This window comes from Neovison vison, chromosome 8, assembly GCF_020171115.1.
Source record: "Neovison vison isolate M4711 chromosome 8, ASM_NN_V1, whole genome shotgun sequence".
In the NCBI taxonomy this organism is placed as follows: domain Eukaryota; kingdom Metazoa; phylum Chordata; class Mammalia; order Carnivora; family Mustelidae; genus Neogale; species Neogale vison.
In genome coordinates, this window is record NC_058098.1 from 137,576,733 (window position 1) to 137,601,155 (window position 24,423).

The 24,423-nt window shown below is 43.6% G+C and overlaps 1 protein-coding gene across 1 annotated transcript in view; it reads left to right on the forward strand.

Annotated features, from left to right (window-relative positions):
* Positions 1-18,775: 18,775 nt before the first annotated feature.
* The window catches only part of ADAM17 (ADAM metallopeptidase domain 17), a 52,510-nt gene continuing 46,862 nt past the window's right edge, over positions 18,776-24,423 (forward strand). Inside the window, exon 1 of the mRNA XM_044262096.1 lies at positions 18,776-19,022. Within this exon, the coding sequence (XP_044118031.1) occupies positions 18,938-19,022 (85 nt within the window). The 5' untranslated portion in view covers positions 18,776-18,937. The remainder of the gene's footprint in view (positions 19,023-24,423) is intronic.

Below are 24,423 nucleotides of genomic sequence, written 5' to 3' on the forward strand. Positions count from 1 at the left end.
TTGTGGTTTTAAGTTAAAACCCACCTTGGGGGGACGCCTGGGTGGCTCAGTTGGTTAAGCAGCTGCCTTCGGCTCAGGTCATGATCCCGGCGTCCTGGGATCGAGTCCCACATCAGGCTCCTTGCTTGGCAGGGAGCCTGCTTCTCCCTCTGCCTCTGCCTGCCTCTCTGTCTGCCTGTGCTCGCTCGCTCTCCCTCTCTCTCTGACAAATAAATAAATAAAATCTTTAAAAAAAAAAAAAAAAAACCACCTTGGCACCTGGGTGGCTCAGTGGGTTAATCCTCTGCCTTCGGCTCAGGTCACGATCCCAGGGTCCTGGGATCAAGTCCCGCATCGGACTCTCTGCTCAGCAGGAAGCCTGCTTCCCTCTCACTCTCTGCCTGCCTCTCTGCCTACTTGTGACCTCCCTCTCTTTGTGTCAAATAAATAAAATCTTTAAAAAAATAATAATAAATTCAAGCCCACCACTGGGTGTAAAGATTACTTAAAAAAATCTTTGGGAGGCGCCGGGGTGGCGCAGTCAGTTAGGCATCTGCCTTTGGCCCGGGTTGTTATCCCAGGACACAGGGATCCAGCCCTAGAGTCTAGGTCCCTGCTCAGCAGGGAGTCTGCTTCTCCCTCCCTCTATTCTCCGCCTCCCAAGTCATGCTCATGCGCGTGCGCACTTGCATTCTCTCTTGAATAAATAAAATCTTACTTAAAAAAAAATCGTTGAGGGGCGCCTGGGTGGCTCAGTGGGTTGAGCCTCTGCCTTTGGCTCAGGTCATGATCCCAGGGTACTGGGATCGAGCCCCGCATCGGGCTGTCTGCTCAGCGGGAAGCCGGCTTCCTCCTCTCTGCCTACTTGTGATCTCTCTCTCTCAAATAAGTAAATAAAATCTTAAAAAAAAAAAAATGGGATGCCTAGTTGGCTCATTTGGTACAGCATGTGACTCTTGATCTTGGGGTCGTGAGTTCAAGCCTCATGCTGGGTATAGAGCTTACACTAAAATAATAGGATAGAAAATACATGACATGTTAATAAGGGTAATAGTTTGTAAAAATCAGTTTATGTAAACAGTGGATTATGTAAAATTGATTTCAAATGAGTTTGGAAACCATGTCTTTTAGGTGATCTTACAGGGATTTCTTTTTGTAATCCATGCCCTTGGACTATAAATTCATAATTTTCCTGTAGTGAATAATACCAGTTTTTAATAGTTGGTCCCTTCCATTTACAGTATTATGAGCACGGCAACACTTTCTACTTTAGAATGTGCTGAGCAATGAGTCCCTTAATGCCCTTTAGAAGAAAGAGGATACCCCCTCTTTTGAAAGTGATGCTTTTATTCCACATTACGTGAATGATTATGGAAAGCTTAATTCTTCTATCTTTCCTTTGTCCTCAGATACTTTCTGCAACATGTCACAGCCTTGGCCTGAGATTCCCAAGGAAGTACTTAGATGCTGGAAGGAGGGCAGGATTAGCATTCACTCCACTAGCAAAGAGGCTTATCCAGGGCTTTCCTGCGATATGAATTCTAAGTGCAATCCCTTTGAAACTCCGGATTGAGCTCTGAGTTAAAAAAAAAAAAAAATGTCCAAGAGGCCTTATAATTCTAGGCCCTTCATTTCTTTTGCGTGAGCTGGAATACAGCTGTTCAGGGATATCTGGGGTTCTCACTCAAGTGCTTATCAAAAGGGTTAAGTACTATAATTTGAACTAAAGGTTTAGTAATTTCCTTGCTAATTCAGACATAAAATTACATGCTCTAGGCTTATCTGTTTGAGATGCTGGGCTGTGGGAGGCTGGCTTCGTTCTCTGCTTTGCTAGGGCATTTGCTCTGCTTTTGCTTATGATAATGTGGATAGCTGTCACTGTCCCCTCGGCTATTTAGAAATGCCCTGTTGTTATTAATAGATACTTGACTATATATACAAAAATCAGTTTTCTGGGGCGCCTGGGTGGCTCAGTGGGTTAAGCCCCTGCCTTCGGTTCAGGTCGTGATCTCAGGGTCCTGGGATCGAGCCCTGCATCGGTCTCTCTGCTTAGCGGGGAGTCTGCTTCCTCCTCTCTGCCTGCCTCTCTGCCTACTTGTGATCGCTCTCTCTCTGTCAAATAAATAAATAAAATCTTTGGGGAAAAAGGTCAGTTTTCTTTCTGTGACAGCCTACCGTTGTTTCCTAGATGTCATTGGTGAAAACGTGAAGAGGTTTAAAGCCAACTGAAATTTAACTTAGAGGGCAACCTCGACGCTGATGTAGAAGAATTAAGGAATTAAGCTGATTCAGTGATGCTCAGGTTAACCTCATTTCTGAGTATGCATGGTTGTGTACCCTGGAAGTTGGCGTTTATTGTAAAAATAAACCTGTCATTCAGGGAGCCTGGGTGGCTCAGATGCTTAAGCGTCTGCCTTCAGTACAGGTCATGATCCCAGGATACTGGGATCGAGTCCCACATCATGCCTCCTGCTCTCTGGGGAGCCTGCTTCTCCCTCTGCCTCCCTCCCTCCTTCTGTCTCTCATGAATAAATAATAAAATCTTTTAAAAAAATATGTGCCATTCATTCAATAATACTCTCTGACTTGTAGAACTCAGACACCTGGCGGAGACTAGACCTCCTGTTTCTCATTTTCAGCCGACATCACAAGGGTGTTTTTTAACCGTCTGGACTTAGTACTTCACTCTCTTTCTCCATCCTAGACCTGAGGGTCTTCAGAGAAGGCCCTACATTTTGGCCATTTTGTCCTTGACAGATGGGTGTTCTTTCAGCTATTCTGGAACTTGTTAAGAACCTTGGAGGATTCACTGCGAAGATCTCTGAAGACTTGTGTTCTCTGATTGCTGGCAACACGGCAACGTAGAGCTGGGACAATGAATGGGACCAGATTAACTCCTCCAAGACTTGTCTGTTCCCACAGTTGCATAATATGAAAGACAGTGTGACCTAAGTGGAAAGAGTAGCAGCCTAGAAGTCAAACGGTCTAACTAACATGTTCATTCAGCCGTTCATTCATTCACTATTGAATACCTACTATGAGCCAAGCAAGGACTGTACTCGTCCTAGAACTTGCAACTCTGCCACCCTCCGGTTGTAGGCTTAATCTCGCTCAGCTTCAGTTTTCTTACCAATGAACGGTAGACACCTGTTCTGCCCATGAGCCTATATGTATATTTCCAAGGGTAAAGGGTTGTGGAATATATGTATGTGCAACACTTACATGGGACAGAAGCCTAATTTCAGAATTGGAAAGATCTAATAAAATGAAAACAGTCTGGTGGTTCAGAAAATCAACCACACTTTGAACAGACCTATTGCCCTAGATTTTCAAGGACGTAGACACAAAAAGAAAATGACAGTGTAACTTGGGAATGCAAAGTTAAAAAAAAAAAATTAAGCAGTAGTTTTGCTTCTAATTAGCATTCTCTGGTGGAATAAAATGGGGAGAGGTCATTGTGTTAAAATTAGAAAAATCAAGACCCAGAGAGTAGGCATATATAGAAATGCCTTCCTTTCTCAAGAGTTAACTGATAAGTGATTGATGGTGGCTCCAGGTCGTAATGATCAACTTCAGGCAGCCAGAGTACCTGGAGGACGTGCTGAAACAGTTTTTGATTCAGTGGGTGTGGGGGAAATAACGTGCATTTGTAACAGATTCCAAAGCGGTGCTGATGCTGGTCAGGGCTTGGTAATTCTGAACCATTGCTTTAAGGAAGCTTGAACAATTATTTAACAGCAGGGAAGTACAAAGTTAACGGGATTCTGGGCGGAGCAGGACACTTGAGATCTGTGCTCCCCTGAAGCTGATGAATGAGAGGGTCATCCTTTCAGCAACTGAAATCGATTGGGTTGTATATGCAGAAGAGCAACGGAGACTGGATAATTCTGTCTCGGCCCCCAGTCATTGCCCAGGTCAACAGTTTTTTATTAAAAGTAAATATAAAATACAGCTTTACTCTTAACCTGACCAAGGAGATTTCATGATACAACAGTATGTTGAAAACTTAGTGACTTTATCCTTAAGAACACAGGTAAGGAAGCCAGGGGTCTGGGTGCTGCGTGAGGCCAGAAGTCTGTATTAGGTGTTAGTGGGAGATTAGTATTGATGGGAAATTGCCCCCAAGCTTGAGGCAGGAAGCCAGGGATGTATCTCAGCAATGGGCGGGAGGCCTAGAAACTTGTTAGGGCATCATGTAAGCTGACTAATGGTTCTGTGGGTCATCAGGGTCAAACTGGGGGCCCAATATTCCCGTTAGAAGTAGAGCACTTGAGTTCCTCTATATGTATTCACCAATCCTTCTGCTTCTCTTTTTAAAAGATCTAAAAGAAGAACTAATATGTAGGCATATAGTGTTGTGCTTACGTATTTCATTTGCTTTTTAAGGTGCAGGGCTATAGTAAAAGGATTAGAAAGCTCCATCAGGCTGCGCCACGGGTGTTTCCTGTAGGGCGACAGAGATCCCGAAGTGAGCTCTGCAAGTTTTGCCTAAGTTTCTAATAGATGAAATAATGAGGACGTTGCTCACCTGGTATGTTTCCAGTCCTGTGTTTGGCGATAGGATTTGATGATCTAAAAGGGCTGGCTTCACTTCTCAAGTGTATGGTCTGAGGGGATGTGTGTCATGAACACCTCGGACACCAAAAACCCAAAACGATGTCGCACGTAGTGGCTCAGTAGATCTCCATAAATGGAACGTGTGGAGTGTGCTAGCAGAAATGGCTTGAATTTGGGCATGGGACATGAGTGCAGCCTGCAGAAGTGTGGAAAAGTAGTCTGATCTCCATATTATAGGATGCTGGTTAGAAGGTTTTACCACCTGCTAATAGAGGTCTCGAACTTTTGCCAAATTCTTCAGGTGTTTGTTATGAAGGTGAAGTCAAATGGCTCTGGATTTCAATCTTGCGACCTTGGGTGAGTCACTACCTCATATGTAAGATAGGGATAATGCTTCAAAGGATTATTAGAGGATTAGATGCAGTAATTTATGTATCTTGTATGCAGTCAGTATTTGATTATGACATGCCAGATGTTTTCCCAGATAAACAAAACAACAGGGACCCGGTTTAGGCAATAGTAGGAATCTGGTAGATGTCTCCATAACGTACTGTGTTTCATGCCACTATATCATTTTGCTTTAATTCTCTATTTTTTTCCTAAGATTATTTATTTATTTATTTGACAGACAGAGATCCCAAGTAGGCAGAGAGGCAGGCAGAGAGAGAGGAAGGGAAGCAGGCTCCCCGCTGAGCAGAGAGCCCGATGTGGGGCTCGATCCCAGGACCCTGGGATCATGACCTGAGCCAAAGGCAGAGACTTTAACCCACTGAGCCACCCAGGCATCCTTATTTTTAAATAATTTATTATCCTTTGCTGAAGTATTTTGAAGCAAATAACAGACATTCTGTATTTTTACTACTACAGAATTCAGTGTGCAACTCTTAAAAAATAGAGCATTTTCTGTTAATAACAGCCATTTTCACACCCAACAAAATCACATTCATGCTTTGGCATCGTCCAGTCCAGTTTATGGTCCTGCTTCCCCAGTTGTCTCAAAAATACGTTTCTAGTGGTTTGTTGGAATCTGGGTGCAGAAAGGGACCACATGTTGTGTTTGTTGGCAATGTTCTCATCTCTTAATCTAGAGCACACCTCTTTTTTTGGGAGGGAGCATAGGTTTGCTGCAGAAGCAGGGGTAGGTTCCCTTAGAATGTCTCCTATTTTACTAAATTTAGGTTCAGATTATGTGGCAAGAAATCTTGAGCTGTACTGTGTGCCTCACTGTGGCCCATCAAGATGTGCCCTGTGCCTGTGGATCTTTATCAGTACTGTTCCCTATGACTAGAATGTCCTTCCTTTCCCTTTCTACCTAGCAAACTCATTCGTCCTTCAAAACCTTGTTTTGTTGGAGTAAAGCTAGAGAAAACCCATTGCACGTTATTCAAAGTGAAGAAGGTTCCTGATGATTCTGGGGAGATGTTACTTCTTAGGTAGAAATGGAATACTAATCATTTTCTCCTCAATTCTTTAGGGGTTAAACCAGAGTAAGAGAGATTACAAACCCAAATTAGGCTGCCCTCCCTAACTTTCTCTTCTTCTTCTTCTTCTTTTTTTTAAAAGTTTTATTTATTTATTTGACAGACAGAGATCGCAAGTAGTCAGAGAGGCAGGCAGAGAGAGAGAGAGAGAGGAGGAAGCAGGCTCCCTGCTGAGCAGCGAGCCTGATGTGGGACTCGATCCCAGGACCCTGAGATCATGACCTGAGCCGAAGGCAGAGGCTTTAACCCACTGAGCCACCCAGGTGCCCCTAACTTTCTCTTCTTAAGAAGAATCTTAAGGGCAAATATCCCCCTACCTCTCGAGGAGCTGAGAGCTCCTAACTGCATAAAGAGAACATTGTACCCTCTTGTGTCTCCCAAAACTCATTTTAATTTTGCGTAAAGCACTTAACTTTGCCCTGTTACTAAGGCATCAGAGGTGACAACTGGTGAATAATTGGCCTTCCAGATGTTCTTTTTGCATATACCGTGCTGTGTGGATGTCCCTGTTACTACCAGTATTGGACTGCACGCTCATCCTACAGTTGGCAATCAAAACCTAACTCATCTCAGCTGGGACCCAATTTTAGGAATCGTCTAAAGAGTTAACCAGTGTTTAAACGACAGAACCCCCAGACTGGAGATCAGAGGCCTGAGCTATTATTCCTGCTATTAACTTTCTGGGGACTTTGAGAAAATCCCTAGATTTTCTCTTTCTGGAGCCTCTTTCTGGAAGTTTCAGGAAGGCTTAGGGATTCTATGAAGATGTTTTGTGAGTATTTCAGCTCCAAAGGCTCTGCTTTGGTCTATATAAAATGGATTTTTGCATTGTTTCTGCAAAAGATTCCTTTTGGGGAGAGAGAGAGCTATCGCTAAAAGTAACAACAACCCAAAAAAAGAGGGGGGGCTTGAAAACCTCACGGAACTAGAGGACAACCAGGGCCCCTTGTAGATTTAAAAATCACATCCATGTCATTAACTGGAGGTTTGTTTTTTCAGTTTTCTGTTTGCTTGTGGAATATTTTTTTTTTAATAGAGAGGACAAAATCTTTTTTTTTTTTTTTTCTTCAAGATTTATTTTAGAGAGAGCAGTGGGAGGGGCAGAGGGAGAATGAGAATCCTGAAGCAGATTCCTCACTGAGCATGGAGCCTGACACGGAGCTGGATCCCAAGACCATGACCTGAGCCAAAATCAAAGAGTCAGACACTCAACTCACTGAGCCCCGGGCGCCCCTACCTAGAATTTTTTTTTTAATTTTTTAAGATTTATTTGAGAAAAAGAGAGAGAGATCACAAGTAGGCAGAGAGGCAGGCAGAGAGAGAGGGGAAAGCAGTCTCCCCGCCGAGCAGGGAGTCTGATGTGGGGCTCGATCCCAGGACTCTGAGATCATGACCCGAGCTGAAGGCAGAGGCTTAACCCACTGAGCCACCCATCTACCTAGAATTTTTAATGGATACCTGCTTTGAAATTATTTCTAGAATAATGCAGACTGTAAATAAGTCAATATATAACTAAATTGTCATACTGATGAAGTATTAAGGTCTGTACATGATGCCAGAAATAAGCTAGTGTTGTAATGCAGAATGAATTTACTTATCTGGTCTACATTCTGAGTAAGCCAATAAATAAAAGGTAATGTTCCCCCACCTACCCACCCCTGCAAGTCTTAATGTTCTGGCTCTTTGGTGTGATCCGTCCCTCAGAAGCAAAGTACAGGACTGCGCAGTGATCACGTAGATCAGAATTAAGGAATTACCACACTGGAGACGCCTGGGTGACTCAGTTGGTTAAGCGTCTGCCTTTGGCTCAGGTCATGATCCTGGGGTCCTGGGATTGAGTCCCGCATCACGCTCCCAGGAGCCTGCTTCTCCCTCTGCTTGTGCTCTGTTTTTCTCTCTGTCTCAAATAAAAAAAAAAAATCTTAAAAACAAAAATAGAAAAGGAACTCCCACACTGGAGAGAGGCACCACTATACCAACAGTTCTTGCTGGTTTTCGTGGACAATCTGAATGGCACGAAAACAAGAGTGCTCCTTTCTGTTATCTAGATGCTACAATGGTTCTATAAGCATAGCTCGCTGATCAAGATCCCAGACCCTGACCTCTTGGCTCCCTGCAGTGATGCCATGGTCAGATGTGTGCACTGTGCACTGCCCAACTCAGGACGCCATTCACATGGAGTGTTACCACCTTAGAGCAAGGAGTCAGCAGCACAAACCCCCAGCCCTGTGACCTCTTTCTCCTAAAACACATGTTAGGTAAAAAAAAGTCTGCTTTTGTATAAAAAGAACAGACTCATTCCTAATCAGCCAGAACTCGCTGAGCCTAAATTTGTTTCTCTCTTTATTTTTTTTATTTTTTAAAGATTTTATTTATTTGACAGAGAGAAATCACAAGTAGGCAGAGAGGCAGGCAGAGAGAGAGAGAGGGAAGCAGGCTCCTTGCTGAGCAGAGAGTCCGATGCGGGACTCGATCCCAGGACCCTGAGATCATGACCTGAGCCGAAGGCAGCGGCTCAACCCACTGAGCCACCCAGGCGCCCTGTTTCTCTCTTTAATAAACTTTAATTGAGCACCAACTGTGTATGGGGCTCCTCTTCTCTGCCCCTCAGCTGGCATGGTTTATGGAAAATCATTGAGTTATTTTAAAGGTGTAAAAAGCTCTCTCCTAAGATCCTGACACTTCTCGTTCAGGACCTACTTACTTCCAGCTTTGCTGCTTTCCTCTTAGTCTCCTGCTGCCTGATGTCTGGGTTATCTTAGGACTCACAAGTCACTCTCTACCAGCAGGCCAGCCACGGGGAGGGAAGGGGCAGGAGGCTAGGCACACAGCTACTTCTTAGGACTTTTGGCAAGTGGGTGAGGAGATTAAATTACTGGGCTAGGTCAAAAAATGTGGGAGTTTGTTGTGAATTGTATTGTTTACCCTCAAGCAAGAATCAACTGGAATTTTCCCCAAAGCAAAGAACAAATCATTCAAGACTGTTAACCAGTTGTTTTAGTTTCTGGGAACAGATTCATGAACCAAGGTTCCTTAAATGGAGTCAGTCCCCATGCCCACTAAACACATTTTCTCTGAATGGTGTATAGACAGGACAGGGACAGCTTTCCCCCAACTGGGAACAGAAGCGAAGAGCTTGGGTCCATACGGCCCAGGTGACCTGGCCTCAGGGATTCTTAGAGAGCATGGAATCAGTTGAACAATGATGTTTAAGTCACAAGAGCTTTACCGTTAAAATTTAGAAGAAGACAGGGAGGAGTAGAAGAAAATGTAAAATTATTCCCTTCATTGCGGCTACCTGTCATTGTCATCATCCTTCTGTCCAAATGGTTTTGAAAGGCCAAATATTTGCATAATGTATGGCTTTTTTGTTTCTCCTTTGATCATGCTGCCACCCCAACAAATTGCTTCCAAACGCTACAGTTATTTTCCTGTATCCCTCCCAGACAGCACCGGCCTCTCGTTTAAACCCTATGAGGCTGGTTCTCTTAACTCCCTGTTTTATTATTTTTTTGATTTTTATTTGAGAGAGAGTACATGTGTACACGAGAGAGAGAAAGAGAGAGAAGCAGCCTCCCCACTGAGCAGGGAGCCCCACATGGGCTCCATCCCAGGACCCCTGGATCATGACCTGAGCCAAAGGCAGACGCTTAACCCACTGAGCCACCCAGGCGACCCTTAACTCCCTGTTTTAAACATGAGGTGACTTGTCCAATTGCCAAGTGTTCAAGCCCAGACTGTGTGGCTGCAAAGTCCATACCCTCCTTTCTTAGCCATAATGAAGTTGTCAAAGAACAGAGCAGAAACTAGAGGTAAAGTGTAAATTATGGTATAACAAAGGATGAGACATAGCTCCTGGACCAGACAACATTTGTCCTTCTGCACCTTTTGATAGGAGGGCTGCCATGGTTGAAAATGACACAGTATTTAGAAAAACCCTGGGGGGAAATACTGAATAATGTTGAAATTAATTAAATCTGCATGAAAGCTTCACTTTGGTTTGGATTAGGGGATTGACTAATTCTCATGGTTTGGTAGATACTTTGTGTCCAGCAGAAAAATGTCTCCTAAACTCCCCTGGTTAACTGTTCTCTGCCTACTCTTTTTCAGTTACCATGAATCTTCCAAAGGTGAAAAGTACTGAAAAATGGTCCAGGAGACCTGGAATCTACATCAGTATCTTAAGTTGGCCACTGAAGTGTAGTTAAGGTTTTTTTTTTTTTTTTTAAGATTTTATTTATTTATTTATTTGACACAAAGAGAGATCACAAGTAGGCAGAGAGGCAGGCAGAGAGAGAGGGGGGAAGCAGGCTCCCTGCTAAGTAGAGATCCTGAGATCCTGAGGCGGGGGCTTGATCCCAGGACCCTAAGACCATGACCCAGGGTGAAGGCAGAGGCTTAACCCTCTAAGCCACCCAGGCGCCCCAAGGGTAGTTAAGTTTTTGATGGCCAGAAATACGTTCTAGGCAAGAGGAATTGCAGAAGAAAAGGTAAAGGGGAGGAGACATCCCAGCCCCGACCCCTGTGTTCCATGGAGGTCTGTGTAACAAATAATCACAAACTGGATGGCGCAAAACAACAGAAATTTATTCTCTCACAGTCCAGTAGGCCAGAGTCCAAAATCAAGGAGCTGGCAGAGCCATTTTCCCTCTGAAGGCTCTAGAAGAGAATCCTTCCCTGCCCCTTCCTGGCCTCTGGTAGTTTTGGGCAACCCTTGACCTTCTTGGCTTGGGGCTGCATCACTCCAACTCCTTTTTTTTTTTTTTTTTTTTAAAGTAAGCTCTGCTCAATATGGGGCTCAAACTCATGACCCCAAGATCAAGAACTGCATGTTCCGCTCTGAGCCAGCCAGGTCCCCCTACTCCCAACTCTGCCTCTGCCTCATCATATGTTGTGTGTGTCTCTGTGTGTGTGTGCATGTGTGTGTGTGGCTTCTCTTTCACATGAGCTCTAGTCATGGGACTTGGGGCCCACCCTAATCCAGCATGACCTCATCTCAGCTTGATTACATCTGCAAAGATGTTCTTTTCAAATAAGGTCACATTTGAAAATTCTGGGGGTTAGGACTTGAACATATCTTTTTGGGAGGACACAGTACTACACACTACAAGCATTAAATTACTTAATTTGTTTGATTAAAATGGGGAAATTGAGACATCTGGCTATATGTCAGATAACTTATTCATTATTTAATAAACACCATTGACTTCCTTATGCATAGCAGTGTTACTTGCTACGGAAGGCAGCAGGGTCCCTCCCTTTGGAGCTTTCGCTCTGATGGAGAAAGTGAGATACTGTCAGTAGACAACAAGGCAGTTAAAACAAATGGACAATAAGGGCACCTGGGTGGCTCAGTCGATTAAGTCTCCAACAGTTCAGCTCAGGTTCTGATCTCAAGGTCATGAGTTCAAGTCCCATGTTGGGCCATTGCTGGACCTGGAGCCTACTTAAAAAAAAGAAAAAAACAAATGGATGATGAAAGCAGCAAGAAACAGGCCACGAGGAGAAGACATTTAGGCAGCCCAACCTAGTTAAGTTGGGGTGTTGGTAGGGAGCAAGCGGAGGCAAGAAAGTCACATCAGAAGCTATTAGAGCAGTGCAGAGGGGAGGTAGTGAGGGATCACACTAGACAATTTCCTTGAAAACCAATTAAGCAAATTAACTCATGCTTCTCTACAGAATGAACTATTTAGAAACAGTTTATGAAACCTAAAGAGTAAAATAGTGTTACTGGGACATTGGGGGTACCTGGCTGGCTCAGTTAGAAGAACATGGGACTCTTGATCTCAGGATCATGAGTTTGAGATTACTAAAAAAAAAAAAAAAAAGTCAGTGTAACTAAATGCAGCATGGTTGGACTGGGAAACACAGAAAGATTATGATTAGCCAAACTGTGTGATCCAATTAGGCTTGCTAGGTTCTTGGAGTGGGTAATGGAGAGTGATTTGGGTATGGAATTTTCCTTTGGGGTGATTAAAATGTTCTGGAACCAGATAGTGGAGAAGGTTGGACAAACACTATGAATGTACTGTCACTAATGGTAAATTTTGTTATGTGTTTTATCACTGTTTTGAAAGGCCACAAAAAGACACAATATCTTAAAAATTATGAAATCTGGCATTAACTTTTTAGTTTTGACAAATGCTATGATTATGTTAGATGTGAACACTAGGGGAGGCTGGGTGATGAGTGTGTGAGAACTGTGTATGAACTTTGCTACTTTTCTGTAAATCTAAAGTTATTCCAAAATGAAAATTCTGTTTTAAAAAATATGAAAAAATGCATGTGTCCAGGTTTTTTTTTTTTTTAAGGTATCACATTTTGTGTGTTTCTGTTTCTACGCACCTTTCATCTGAAATATAAGTCCTTTTGAGGGCAAATGTACAATGTGGGTCTTTTTGGTATAATTTTTCCCCCAGCTTTACTGAGGTATAATTGACAAATAAAAATTGTGTATATTTAAGATGTACAATGTGATAATTTGATATACCTATATATACATTGTGAAATAATTTGCACCATCAAGCTCTTTAACACGTCTGCTACCTCGCACAGTTACCATTTGTGTGTGTATAGTAAGAACACTTACTCTCAGCAAATTTCAAGTATAGAATACAGTATCATTAACTATAGTCACCATACAGTACATTAGATCCCCAGAACTTACTCAGGGTGCCTCAGTTGGTTGAGCGTCTGGCCCTGGATTTTGGCTCAGGTCACAATCTTAGGGTCCTGAGACTGGGCCCATGTCAGGCTCTGTGCTCAGCGGGAAGTCTGCTGGATATTCTCTCTCCTTTTCCCTCTGCCTCTCCTCCTGTTCATGTGTTCTCTCTCTCTCTCTCTCTCTGTAAATAAATCTTAAAAAAAACCCAACAAAACCTGAAAGTTCGTGCCTTTGATCAACATGTCCCATTCCCACCCCTTCCACCCCAGCATCTGGCAACCACCATTCCTACTCTCTGCTTCTTTGAGTTTACCTTTTTAAAATTATACATCTTGGGATGCCAGGGTGACTCAGTCAGTTAAGCATCTGCCTTTGGCTCAGGTCATGTTCTCAGGGACTAAGTCCACTAAGATGTGGAACTAAGTCCCACATCGGCTCCCGCTCAGTGGGGAGCCTGATCTCCCTCTGCCTGCTGTTCCCCCTCCTTGTTCTCTCTCTCTCTCTGACAAATAAATAAATAAAATCTTAAAAAACTTTTTAAAAGATAAAAATTATACAACTGAGTGACTTTATACATAGACAGTATCTATCTTTCTGTGTCTGATTTAGTTCACCTAGCTTTAATGTCCTCCAATTTCATTCATGTTATTGCAAATGGCAGGATTTCCTTTTTTAAGGCTGAATAATATTCCATTGTAGGTTTGTACCACATTTTCTTTATCCGTCTCTCCATAAATACGTTGTTTCTGTATCTTGGCTATTGTAAACAATGGTGCAATGAACATGACAGTCTTCGAGATAATGATTTCATTACCTTTGGGGATATTATTCTTAAAATACTAGTAGAATTGCCAGAGTTTAAACATTCAACAAATGGAGTTCTGCTAAAAAGTGCTAAATAGAATGGATTTTCAGTGAGGGTCACTAGCCACTGTAGAATCTGAGGGAAATCAATGGCCTCCTCTCTGGGGCCTGTCAAACTAATAACTTGTGGCCACTTTAGATCTGAGGTCATTTCAAACCACAAGTTTTTGGTTTTTTTTCTCTTTATCCAGTCTACTGTCTATGTTTAGTTATTCATACAGCTTAATTACTCTGAGATCTCAAGGGCAAAAGAAAGGATTGAAGAACAAAAAGAACCAACCCAGCTTCCTATTTTCTACGGCATACAATATACAGGAGGTGTGATTTTTCTGCTCACCATGTCCAGAGAGTGGCTGCAAAGAATCCTGTGATAAAGATGCCTGATAAGAAAAAGGCATTAAGGGGCGCCTGGGTGGCTCAGTGGGTTAAGCCGCTGCCTTCGGCTCAGGTCATGATCCCAGGGTCCTGGAAGCAAGTCCCACATTGGACTCTGCTCAGTGGGGAGCCTGCTTCCCTTCCTCTCTCTCTCTGCCTGCCTCTCTGCCTACTTGTGATCTCTGTCAAATAAATAAATAAAATCTTTTAAAAAAATGAAAGAAAAAGGCATTAAAAAAGTGTGTGTGTGTGTGTGTGTGAGAGAGAGAGAGAGAGAGAGATTGAAACAGTTACTAAAATTTTATAAGTGAATCTCCTTGAAATAATATTTTCAATGGAATGGCTGGGTTCCTTTTCTCTTTGAACTTGGGGGGGGGAATATTATTCAATTTTCAACTAGGCCTGGTTATTTCCTTTCCCAGTTAAAAAATTTGCAAAAGAGTCATCTGTTGATTGGCGAGGACCCTCACATATTATGCTTTGCCCCACGCATGATTTATTTTTCACTTTTCTTTCTGAAAGAATCTGAAATAGGTTACCATTTCTGAACTAAAATCTCAGAAACTAGAGTTCTCGGTCAATGATTTTGTAGATAGTTGTATTTCAGCAGTGGGGTTTGTTATTGGATGGAGATTTATGAATAGGCTCATGTTTCTTTCTTTTTTTAAAAAAGTATTTTATTTATTTGACAGAGAGAGATCACAAGTAGGCAGAGAGGCAGGCAGAGAGAGAGAGGAGGAAGCAGGCTCCCTGCTGAGCAGAGAGCCCGATGCAGGACTCGATCCCAGGACCCTGAGATCATGACCTGAGCCGAAGGCAGTGGCTTAACCCACTGAGACACACAGGCACCCATGGGCTCATGTTTCTTGAAGTGCTAGCTTCACACAGACTTGTTCACTGGCAAAACAAAACCAAAAAACAACAACATACAGATGCAGCAATAATCTGCATTTTAGAAATGGAGGGAGAAAGGCAGTATTCATCTAGAAGTTATGGCAGGACTAGAATAGGACAGAGAGCGGCTAATAAGAGAAAGAGAGCTAGGATGACAGGGAAAAAGCCCAAACTCAGCCAGAACCAAATAGCTATTTCTCTGATCATTTATACCATCTTATCAATACTTGTACAGATCTGGTAGTTAACTCTGCAATCATATGTGGTGATAGGTGTTTAATCATTGTAAATATTTTACTCTTTGTAATTTACTTTACTCTTTAGTTCACTTATAATAAGTATATAAATGATAAAAAATTCATTTTATAGCATGAGATTGGTGAATCCCAAGAATCTTTTAATTACCTTTATTGAATCCTAAATTAAAAGAACCACTTCTTGTGTTAAGAAGAGGATCCTAGGGGGCGCCTGGGTGGCTCAGTGGGTTGAGCCTCTGTCTTCAGCTCAGATCATGATCTCAGGGTCCTGGGATCTAGCCTCATATCAAGCTCTCTGCTCAGCGGGGAGCCTGCTTCTCCCTCTCTCTCTCTCTGCCTCCTTGTGATCTCTGTCTGTCAAATAAATAAATAAAATCTTCAAAAGAAAAAAAAAAAAAAAGAAGAGGAACCTAGGATCCAGCCAACCCGCTCATGTATTATTATTTTTTTTAAGGAGGTGGTATGCCCAACATGGGGCTTGAACTCATGACCCTGAGATCAAGAGTTGCATGCCCTACGGACTGAGCCAAGCAGGTGTTCCTGGCTGGTTTTTTTGTTTGTTTGTTTTTTAAGCAGATGATAGTGGCTGTGTAACAGATTACTTCTAACGTAGTAGTTTAAAACAGCATTTATTCTCTCCTACAGTTTTTGAGAGTCAGGAATCAGGGAATGGTTTTGGGTCCCCAGAGGTTGCTGCCAAGTTGTTCGGTTGGGGAACTGATGTCACCTAGAAGCTTGCCTAGGGCTGGAGAATTCACTTCCAAGCTCACTCGTGTAGTCTTCTGTAAGTCTCAGTATTTGCTGGCTGTGAGATGGTGATCTCCATTCCTGTGGGCCTCTCTGGAGGCTTCCTGAATGTTCCACTGAGTGACCTGAGAAAGCAAGCAAGAAGGAGAGCACCACAGATGGAAAAAGTAGTCTCTTCAAGTCTTGGAAGTGAAATATGATCACCTCTGCTCTGTGCTATTGGTCCAATGTGTTAGGAGACTGACTATACGAGAGTGCAAATATCAAGAAGCAGGGATCATTGTGTGTGTGGGGGGGAGTTGTGTGGGGGCTGGTGACCACCGTGGCTACCAAATCTCTCAGATATTTATATCCTATTTGGTAAACTTAAAAGAACAACCTCTAATAATTTCAATTTTAAATGTACTTACATTATACATTATGCTGCAAATTTCATCCTGATCAATTCTTTTGGCGATAAGAGAATGTTTGAAGATCGCTGGACTAGTAGTTCTTCTATCCAGTGTGTCCCTCTTCTTTTCCTCTTGTCCTTTATCTCTCCCACGTGGTGTTAATTTATCTTAAAGATAGGGACTGCTGATAAATGAAAAGACAAATCTCAAATCGGAAATCCTAATTTGAGTATGTACTTGTAAATGGGAGAGACTGCTTCATATTGGACTATCCTTGAAAATCTAGGACTTCTGGATATAAATAAGAAAATGGATCAAGAACATTACTTTTAAATAAACAGCATTTATTGGGTCTTCTGGCTGGCTCACTGGTTCGAGTATGTGACTCTAGGTTTCAGGGCCATGAGTTCAAGCCCCATGTTGAGCATGGAGCCTTCTTTAAAAAAATTAAAAATGGCATTTATTAAACAGCTAAGTGCCTCCTATGAGCAAGACACCTTAGAGCTGTGAAAGACACCAAAAGAATATAATCTAGGATCTACTAAAGTTACAAGCTACAGAGTATGGTGCCTGGATGTTCGGGAGATGATATTCTAATTGTGTTTTTAAATTGTATACAGTGGTCACATTTTTATGAGATACAATTGATACAGTTTTAAAATCTTCTATCTTACTTTTTTTTAGGTAGGCTCCACACCTAGCTTGGAGCCCAAAGCAGAGCTTGAACTCACAACCCTGAGATGAAGACCTGAGCTGAGAAGGGAGAAGAAAAAAAAAAAAAAAAAGATGAAATCAGAGAGGGAGACAAACCATAAGATACTTTTTTTTTTTTTTTTAAAGATTTTATTTATCAGAGAGAGGGAAGAGGGTGAGAGAGCATGGCGGGGGAGGGGCAGAGAGAGAGGGAGAAGCCAACTTTGTCCTGAGCAGGGGGTTCAATGTGGGGCTCCATCTCAGGACCCCGAGATCATGATCCAAGCTGAAGGCAGACACTTAACCCACACAGCCACCCACGCATCCCTCATGAGACTCTTAATCATACCTCAAATTGATGGTTGCTGGAGAGTATGTGGGTGGAGGGATGGGGTAACTGGGTGATACGCCCTCCTTAATGCCCATGGTATAATGCGCACTGGGTGTTACATGCAACTGCCGAATAACTGAATTCTACCTCTGAAACTAATACATTGTATGTTAGTCAGTTGAAATTATAAAAAAAAAGTTTCTACAAAAAAACCCCCCAAAACAACAACAACAAAACTGAGCTGAGATCAAGAGCCAGTCACCCCAAGGAATACAATTTTTTTTAAAAGCTGTGTGCAATTTACAGAGATGAAATCTGCTTACGTTTTCATTAGGTAAGCCACGTGTTTATATATAATGAAGGCATAGTTCAGATGTACGTACCAGGTTCACTTAAGCCAAAAACGCAAAGCCAGTAACTATGGGTAAGAACTGTTGGAAAGATGCTGAGATTTTACTGAGGCAAGCCACAATGAACCTGTTTAAACCACAGTTTGTGTATTTTATCAGGAACTAGCCTCGAAAGTTCACCGAGCAAGGCTACACATCCTATTCCTAACAATTTACCACTTCATAGTGGAGAAAAGGCTGTTGCACTCACTTTTAAGTGGAAAATGTGCTATGAACTACTTGTATAAATCTTAGTTGAGCCAAAAGAGCAATAAGCATCCAACGCTGTTAGAATGTTTTCTTCAGTACTATAAACACTCTCACTCAACTACACGAACTAAAATTATGGAAAGGATTGCAAAACAAAACACAAACTGCTTTGGGAAATCTCCAGCCGAAGCTACACGAAGCAAGCAGAACTTTGTAAAAAGCCGGCCGAAGAGTCTGGCCCCCGCGCTCACCGGATGAGCAGTTAGGGCTGGGGTTCTGGAATCTTTGTGGAGTTTGCAGACCCCCTGCCTACAGCGGGGCCGACAAGAAAACGCGCGCGCAGACAGCTCGCGATCATTTCCCTCCGCCGAGCCGGGCTCGCTACGACGGACGCCGCCGGTGGCCGCACGCTGGGCGCGGACAGCCGGGCGGGACACTCCACTTGGGTCCGGGAGGCTGGCGCGTGCACGGGGCTTCTCCGAGGTCAGGCGCAGGGCCTCGGCTGTCCTGCGTCCCAAGAGCTTCGTGGCTGGGTCGTCCCCCGGAGCAAAACGGGCCAGGCGCCCCTCCCCGTCCGCCCTCGGGCGCAAGGTGCTAGGATAACGGGGATCCTAACCAGAAGGAGGACCCAGACCACGGAGGCGGGAGGACGCGCCTCTGAGGGCCTACTCCCGAGCTCCTGCCTCCTTCGTGGCGGTCACCCGGGGACACACGCGAGGCCACGATGGGTCGAGTCGGGACGTTCCGAGCCGCGTCCGAGCAGGCGCCGGCCGCACCCCGGGGCGGTGAGGGGGCGGGGCGCCGGCGCGGGGCGGGGCGAGCGAGGCGCTCCCGGCATGCCGCGCGGCGCCCGGCTTCCGGCAGTGGGCGGTGCGGGGGTCCGCGGCGGCCGGAAGCTGGCTGAGCCGCCTTCTCGGAGCGCTCCCTGCACTTCCGGGGGCCTAGAGCCGGACTCTAGAGTCTTCCGGTAGGCGGCGCGGGAGGAGAAAGGCTTGAGGGGCAGGGCCGGGCGGATCCCCTTCTCTCCCAATGTGAGCAGTGTCCCGAGCCCCCGTCAGGCGAAAGGCTGCCTAGAGAGGTGGAGCCGGTGGCCGGGCCGGGAACATGAGGCAGTGTCTCCTCTTCTTGACCAGCGTGGTTCCTTTCGTGCTGGCGCCACGACCTCCGGACGATTCCCCGGAGCGACTCGGTAAAGACCCGGGAGAGTTGGCTTAGGGCCGGCCGGGCGCCTGGAGCGCGCTGCTTTCGGGGAAGAGCGGGGGAGCAGAACTTTCAGGTGTTTAGGGGCGGGGTATTGGACGGTGGCGCGTCCCAAAGTTTTCGGTGCAGAAAGGGGGTGTGGCTGTCGGAGTTAGGGAAGGCAGGGAGAAGGGCTTGTCCTTCTGAATGGGAAAGGGATACTGGCAGGGCCCCCCGGTGGTGACTGAGGGCCTGGGACGGGTCCGCCTCCAGAGTTGATGTTCGGGGAGTGTGTTTTGGAAAGCGGCGAGGGGGGGTGGTGTTGCCTCGTATCTGGGGAGGGAGATGTGGTCCAGGTCCCTGCCCTACCAAGGTGTTCTGCCAAAGACGGGACTTGGTGTGTGGGGGGGATGGGGGCTGCGGATAGGAAGGGCCCAAAGCTCCACAGCTCTTTCTGGCTCTGCAAGGAGCGAACTAGAATTTCTGCTGCAGGAGGTTCTTTATGTAGTAATCTGGTTGGAAGGCGGTGACTGGAGAACTCATCTTGGACTTGGGTTTTGCGACTTTGTAAGCGTGTAACTTACTTAAATTGCAATTTATGGGGCTGCTGGGAGGGGGCGCTTGAACCTACCAGGCCAACTTTTTTGATACTGCTTGAATGACTTCCTTGCCATTTTAAACAAAAAAATTACCGGGGGTGACCAATTTGAACAGTTTTGAGCCCAGGAAGTAGAGGGTTCTTAGATTTTCTTTCTTATTTTTTTTTCAACTGACACTTTTTTAAAAAAATTAAATTCAATTTAGTTAACGTATACTTTATTACTAGTTTCAGGGGTAGAATTTAGTGATTCATCCGTTGCGCTTGACACCCAGTGCTCCTTACATCAAGTGCCCTCCTTAATGCCCATCACCCAATTATGCCTCCCCCCCCTTACTTAGATTTTCTGAAGAGATTGGATTTTAGGATGGACATACATTAAAAGATGTGCAATTTGTGTAAGCTTACGAAGTCTTAAGATTCTTTGCCTTACGGAAGTTGACATATAAGACAGTTTAGTAATTAAGTACGAATCACAGTATATTTTCCCAGTGTTCAAAGTCGATTTTTTACGGTTGTATTGGTCTCCAGATCCCACCATGATTCTGTGAGTCGTGTTTTGTTGGTTGAGACACCATGTGGGTTTTCTTTGTAGCTAATTAAAACTTTCACATTAGTTCACCTGGCAGTTTTTTAATTTAACGGACAAAAATGGTAAGTGACTGGGGGTATTAAAGCTGTTCAGTGTTCTCACCTGAACAACTGCTTTGTGGTTATCTCGAACTGAAATGGATTACAGGTGACGAGTAACGAAAGGCAAAGGAGCTTGTTAGGAAGGGCTGAGATGTGAGAAGTCAGTACATACTGAAGGGAAATTTTGAGGTAGTGATGGTCAGGATGGAGGGATAGAGTAAGGATCTACTTCATAAGAATATATGTTAATATAAACAAACATACTTTGAGATACTAAAATTATATTTTTACTGTAGCACAGCTGTATCATTTTTATCATCATGCTCTTGTTCATAGGTGGAAAAATAGGTAGCAGGAATCCTAAGGAAGTACATAGTATAAAGGAAAACTTCACTTTCTAGATGAATCCTCCACAACATTCACATATCATAGAGGTTTTTTTTGTTGTGTTGTGTTTTGTTTTTTTGGCTGTGTTTTTAATTTGCAAAGTGCTGACCACAAGTGCCAGAAGAAAACATAGACTTACCATGTATTCACATAATGTTAGAAGAGACTAGCTCTTCTAACCTGAACCTCGCCTGGGAAGGTTATCAAAGGCTCCCTGAAGGAGGCGGAACTCAAGGCCAGACTTTAAGTTTAGGTAGGTGAAGAGGGAAAATAAGAACACTCCTGGTGGGGGCACTTAATATTGTAGTGTTGAAATAAACCTTATAGATCATGTTTTAGTTTTTAAAATAAAATAGTAGGAAAAGAGTCTCAGAAAGGTATACTGAGTTGTCGTATTCTCACAGTGATAAATATATGCCTTATGAGTAATTTTTTCTTTTGAAGAGCGACTGTGTGTTTAATGGCTCCAGATGTGAATAGTTGCTTAACTTAACCTTACCACTATTTAGATGGTAAGACCAAAAAATAGTTTTATAGTTAAAGAGCATAGTTTATTATAGCCTACTGGTCTTAAAATGTTATTATAATTTCAGTATTAGATTTTTTAAAAGTAAACACTACCCACCATGTGGGGCTCAAATTCACAACCTTGAGATCAAGAGATGCATGCTGTACCAGCTGAGCCAGCAAGGTGCCCCTCAGTACTAAATATTGATTAGGGATTTGGTAACTTTTTAAAAAAGATTTTACTTATTTATTTGAGAGACAGAGAGAACAAGAGCAGGTTTAGGTGCAGAGGGAAAGAGAGAAGTAGATTCCCTGCTGAGCAGGGAGCCTGCAGTGGGCGGTGGGGGGGGACTCTATCCCAGGACCCTGAGATCATGACCTGAGCTGAAGGCAGATGCTTAACTGACTGAGCCACCCACGCCCTCCCCCGGCCATGGATTTGACAACATTTTTCTGAAGGATAGAAATATATACTAGAATCCTGGCTTCTGGAGTACTCCTCAGGACACCCAAGATGATTTCAATTGAACTGTTATGAATTGCATAATTCAGGAAAGTTATGAGTCATGTGAACTTAGTCATGATGATATCTTCTTGAAGTTGCAGCTGGGGTGTATAAGTCTCACTCTGATTTCAAAAGTGTTTTCCCTTTGTGTTACTTTTAATAAAAGAGGATGTAGTGGGTGGAGGGAAAAAATATGGGTCACAGATGAGGGATGAAGGTTTGCATCTGAAACATATTTTGAAATTTACCTTGAGGTTATTGGTGTGGGGATTCTCCACATTGCAGTGCTTGTTTTTTATTATTGACAGCCCCATTTTGCTCAATATTTTGACATCTGGCTTCCTCTTTTGATGTTAATTTTGCTTACAGGCTGCATTCTTTTGAAACTGAAACACTTAATCACCCTAACTGTTCAAGGGAGATTTCATGCCAGTCTGCTTGGAACTAGTCAAAGAGAAGACTCTCGTTCTAGAATAGAATGAAGAGTTAAGCAGAGAGCCATGGTGGAGACATTGAGAGAAATCCTATAACTTTTACAGAGTTTCGAGAATATTAAGTGTAGGTGTCCTTTGAGGCCAAGTGTCATTGATTTTTGGGTTCTGTACCGTTTTTGTATTTGTGAGGGATGGTGTTTTCAGTTGAAAGTATAATTTAAAGAAAGTCTAAAAAGATTGATAGAGGAAAGGAGGGACTGGAATAGGAAGTGGGTTTTACTGAGGTAGGGAAGTGAAATAAGTGCTCTTTCATATATCCCTTAACTTAGCCCTGAAATCAACCAAGGGCATTGGTATCTACCTGCCCATACCGCTTCTTTCTCTCCTTTTTCTTTTAACATGAGTTGTAGGCCTTGATATGTCCCATCTGCTGCCCTGGTTTCACTTAACATTTGATTATATTCTGATAACTACTAAATATATACTCTGATCTAGACTTGTTCTCTGAAACGCCAAACTCATGTATCCATCTGTCCACTTGATATTTCCTTCTCTGTATTCACAGGCACTTCAGATATAATATGTGCAAAATTACTTCCTGTCTACTTGTTTGATGAGAAGGAAGTATAGGATACAATGTTTAGTCTAGGAAGAGACAGGGTTGCTGGAAATTGTGGAAGTAGCCTCAGTGCCTAACTGGGATTTGTGTATGGACCAGTCTGTTTCCTTAGAGGGTCCTTTGGGCTGTGCTGATTTTTCTTGGGCTCAGCATTTCCATGTGATTGGTCTTGCTGGGGAATCTTGTCCCTGCTGAAGAGTTCTTGGTGAGGAATTACTGAGGCAGCTCATCCTCCATCCCCCACTGACTGGTGTAAACCCAGAAAATTAAGTTTTTAATTCCCAAGCTCCGGGTCCACTGGCTAGCAGAGAGCACTGCTCTCCTTTTTCTCATCCTTTAGTCACAGGGAGGGATTCACCTACATCTAGGGCCTACTTCTCGGTAACCTGGCCAGGTCACTGTCTTCTCTTGCATAATTTGGGGAGTCCTGAAGGACATTCAGGTCCCATGGGTCTATTGCACAAGCATACTGAACACTTTACAGCAGTCCTGGCTTTTTCCTTCCCATTTCTGTCTCCAGAAGTGGGAGCATGGCACTGAGAGTGTCATCTTGGGAAACTGCGTCACACAGCAGAGCAGTGGAGAATGAGAAGAGGGCTACTGGGTTTCTGTATTACACTTGCAAGTTGTATTCCAAGAATATTCAATTTATTGCAAAACAAAAAGAGAAATTAAGTAAAATGTCCACAAATGTTCCTGGACTTATTTTGTACAACAGTTGATTGTTTTTATCCTGGGACACCTAACACAGTGGATTAAGTGTCTGCCTTTGGCTCAGGTCATGATTGCAGGGTCCTGGGATCAAGTCCGGCATTGGGTTCCCTGCTCAGCGGGGAGCCTGCTTCTCCCCCTGCATTCTGCTCCCCCTGCTTGTGTGTGCTCACTCTCTTTCTGACAAATAAATAAAATCTTAAAAAAATTTTTTTAAAACCCTTTAAAATATTGGTTTTATCTTAAAAGTGTTAACTCTGAGCTTGACAAAAGAAATATGGGTATAGTTTGTCATTGTAGAAGTCAGTGGCCGTAAAAGCATATCCCAGCGATGAAACAGTTTGGGTGTGAAAGAAGGGTGGAGTGGCAGGTATATCAAATCTGTAGGCCACTTCACACCTCCATGGAGAAAGCCAGTTTATTGCAGGCCTGGAGCTCCAGCTTTCTCCTTGTTCTTTGAGAACATATAGAAGGAATGAAGTAGGAGCTGCTTTTTACTGCTCATGTCAGTGTTGAGAATCGTACAAAGCACATTTGATTTCTTCCTGCTTAAAATCACTGTATGACTTATCAGTAACATAACTGCAAATATACGATGACTTAATGCAGAAAAGTCCTTTGTAAATGAACAGTGTAATTGCACACTATATAAAGAACGAGATGTAGTTGGGAACTCCAGAATCTTTGAGCATCCAGCTGTCCCCTTCTGTCAGCTCCTCCCCCCAAACTGTTCCTACACATGTATCTTTTTTTTTTTTTTTTTTTTTTTTTTTTTAAATCTCAGTGAACATGGTGCCACTATCAACCCACGTACCCATGCCAGAAACCTTGGGGGTCTTTGGGTGTCTCTGCCTTCATTGCTTGGGTGCTTACGAGCTGATTTCTCAGACTCTGGCCTTGTTCCCCTCTCGCCCACGCTCCACACTGCAGTTCCAGTGAAATTTCTTAACAGCCGTTGCCTTATCCACAGTCCCAAATCCTTAACTTAGTTCCCTGGCCCGTTACGACGGAATTCTG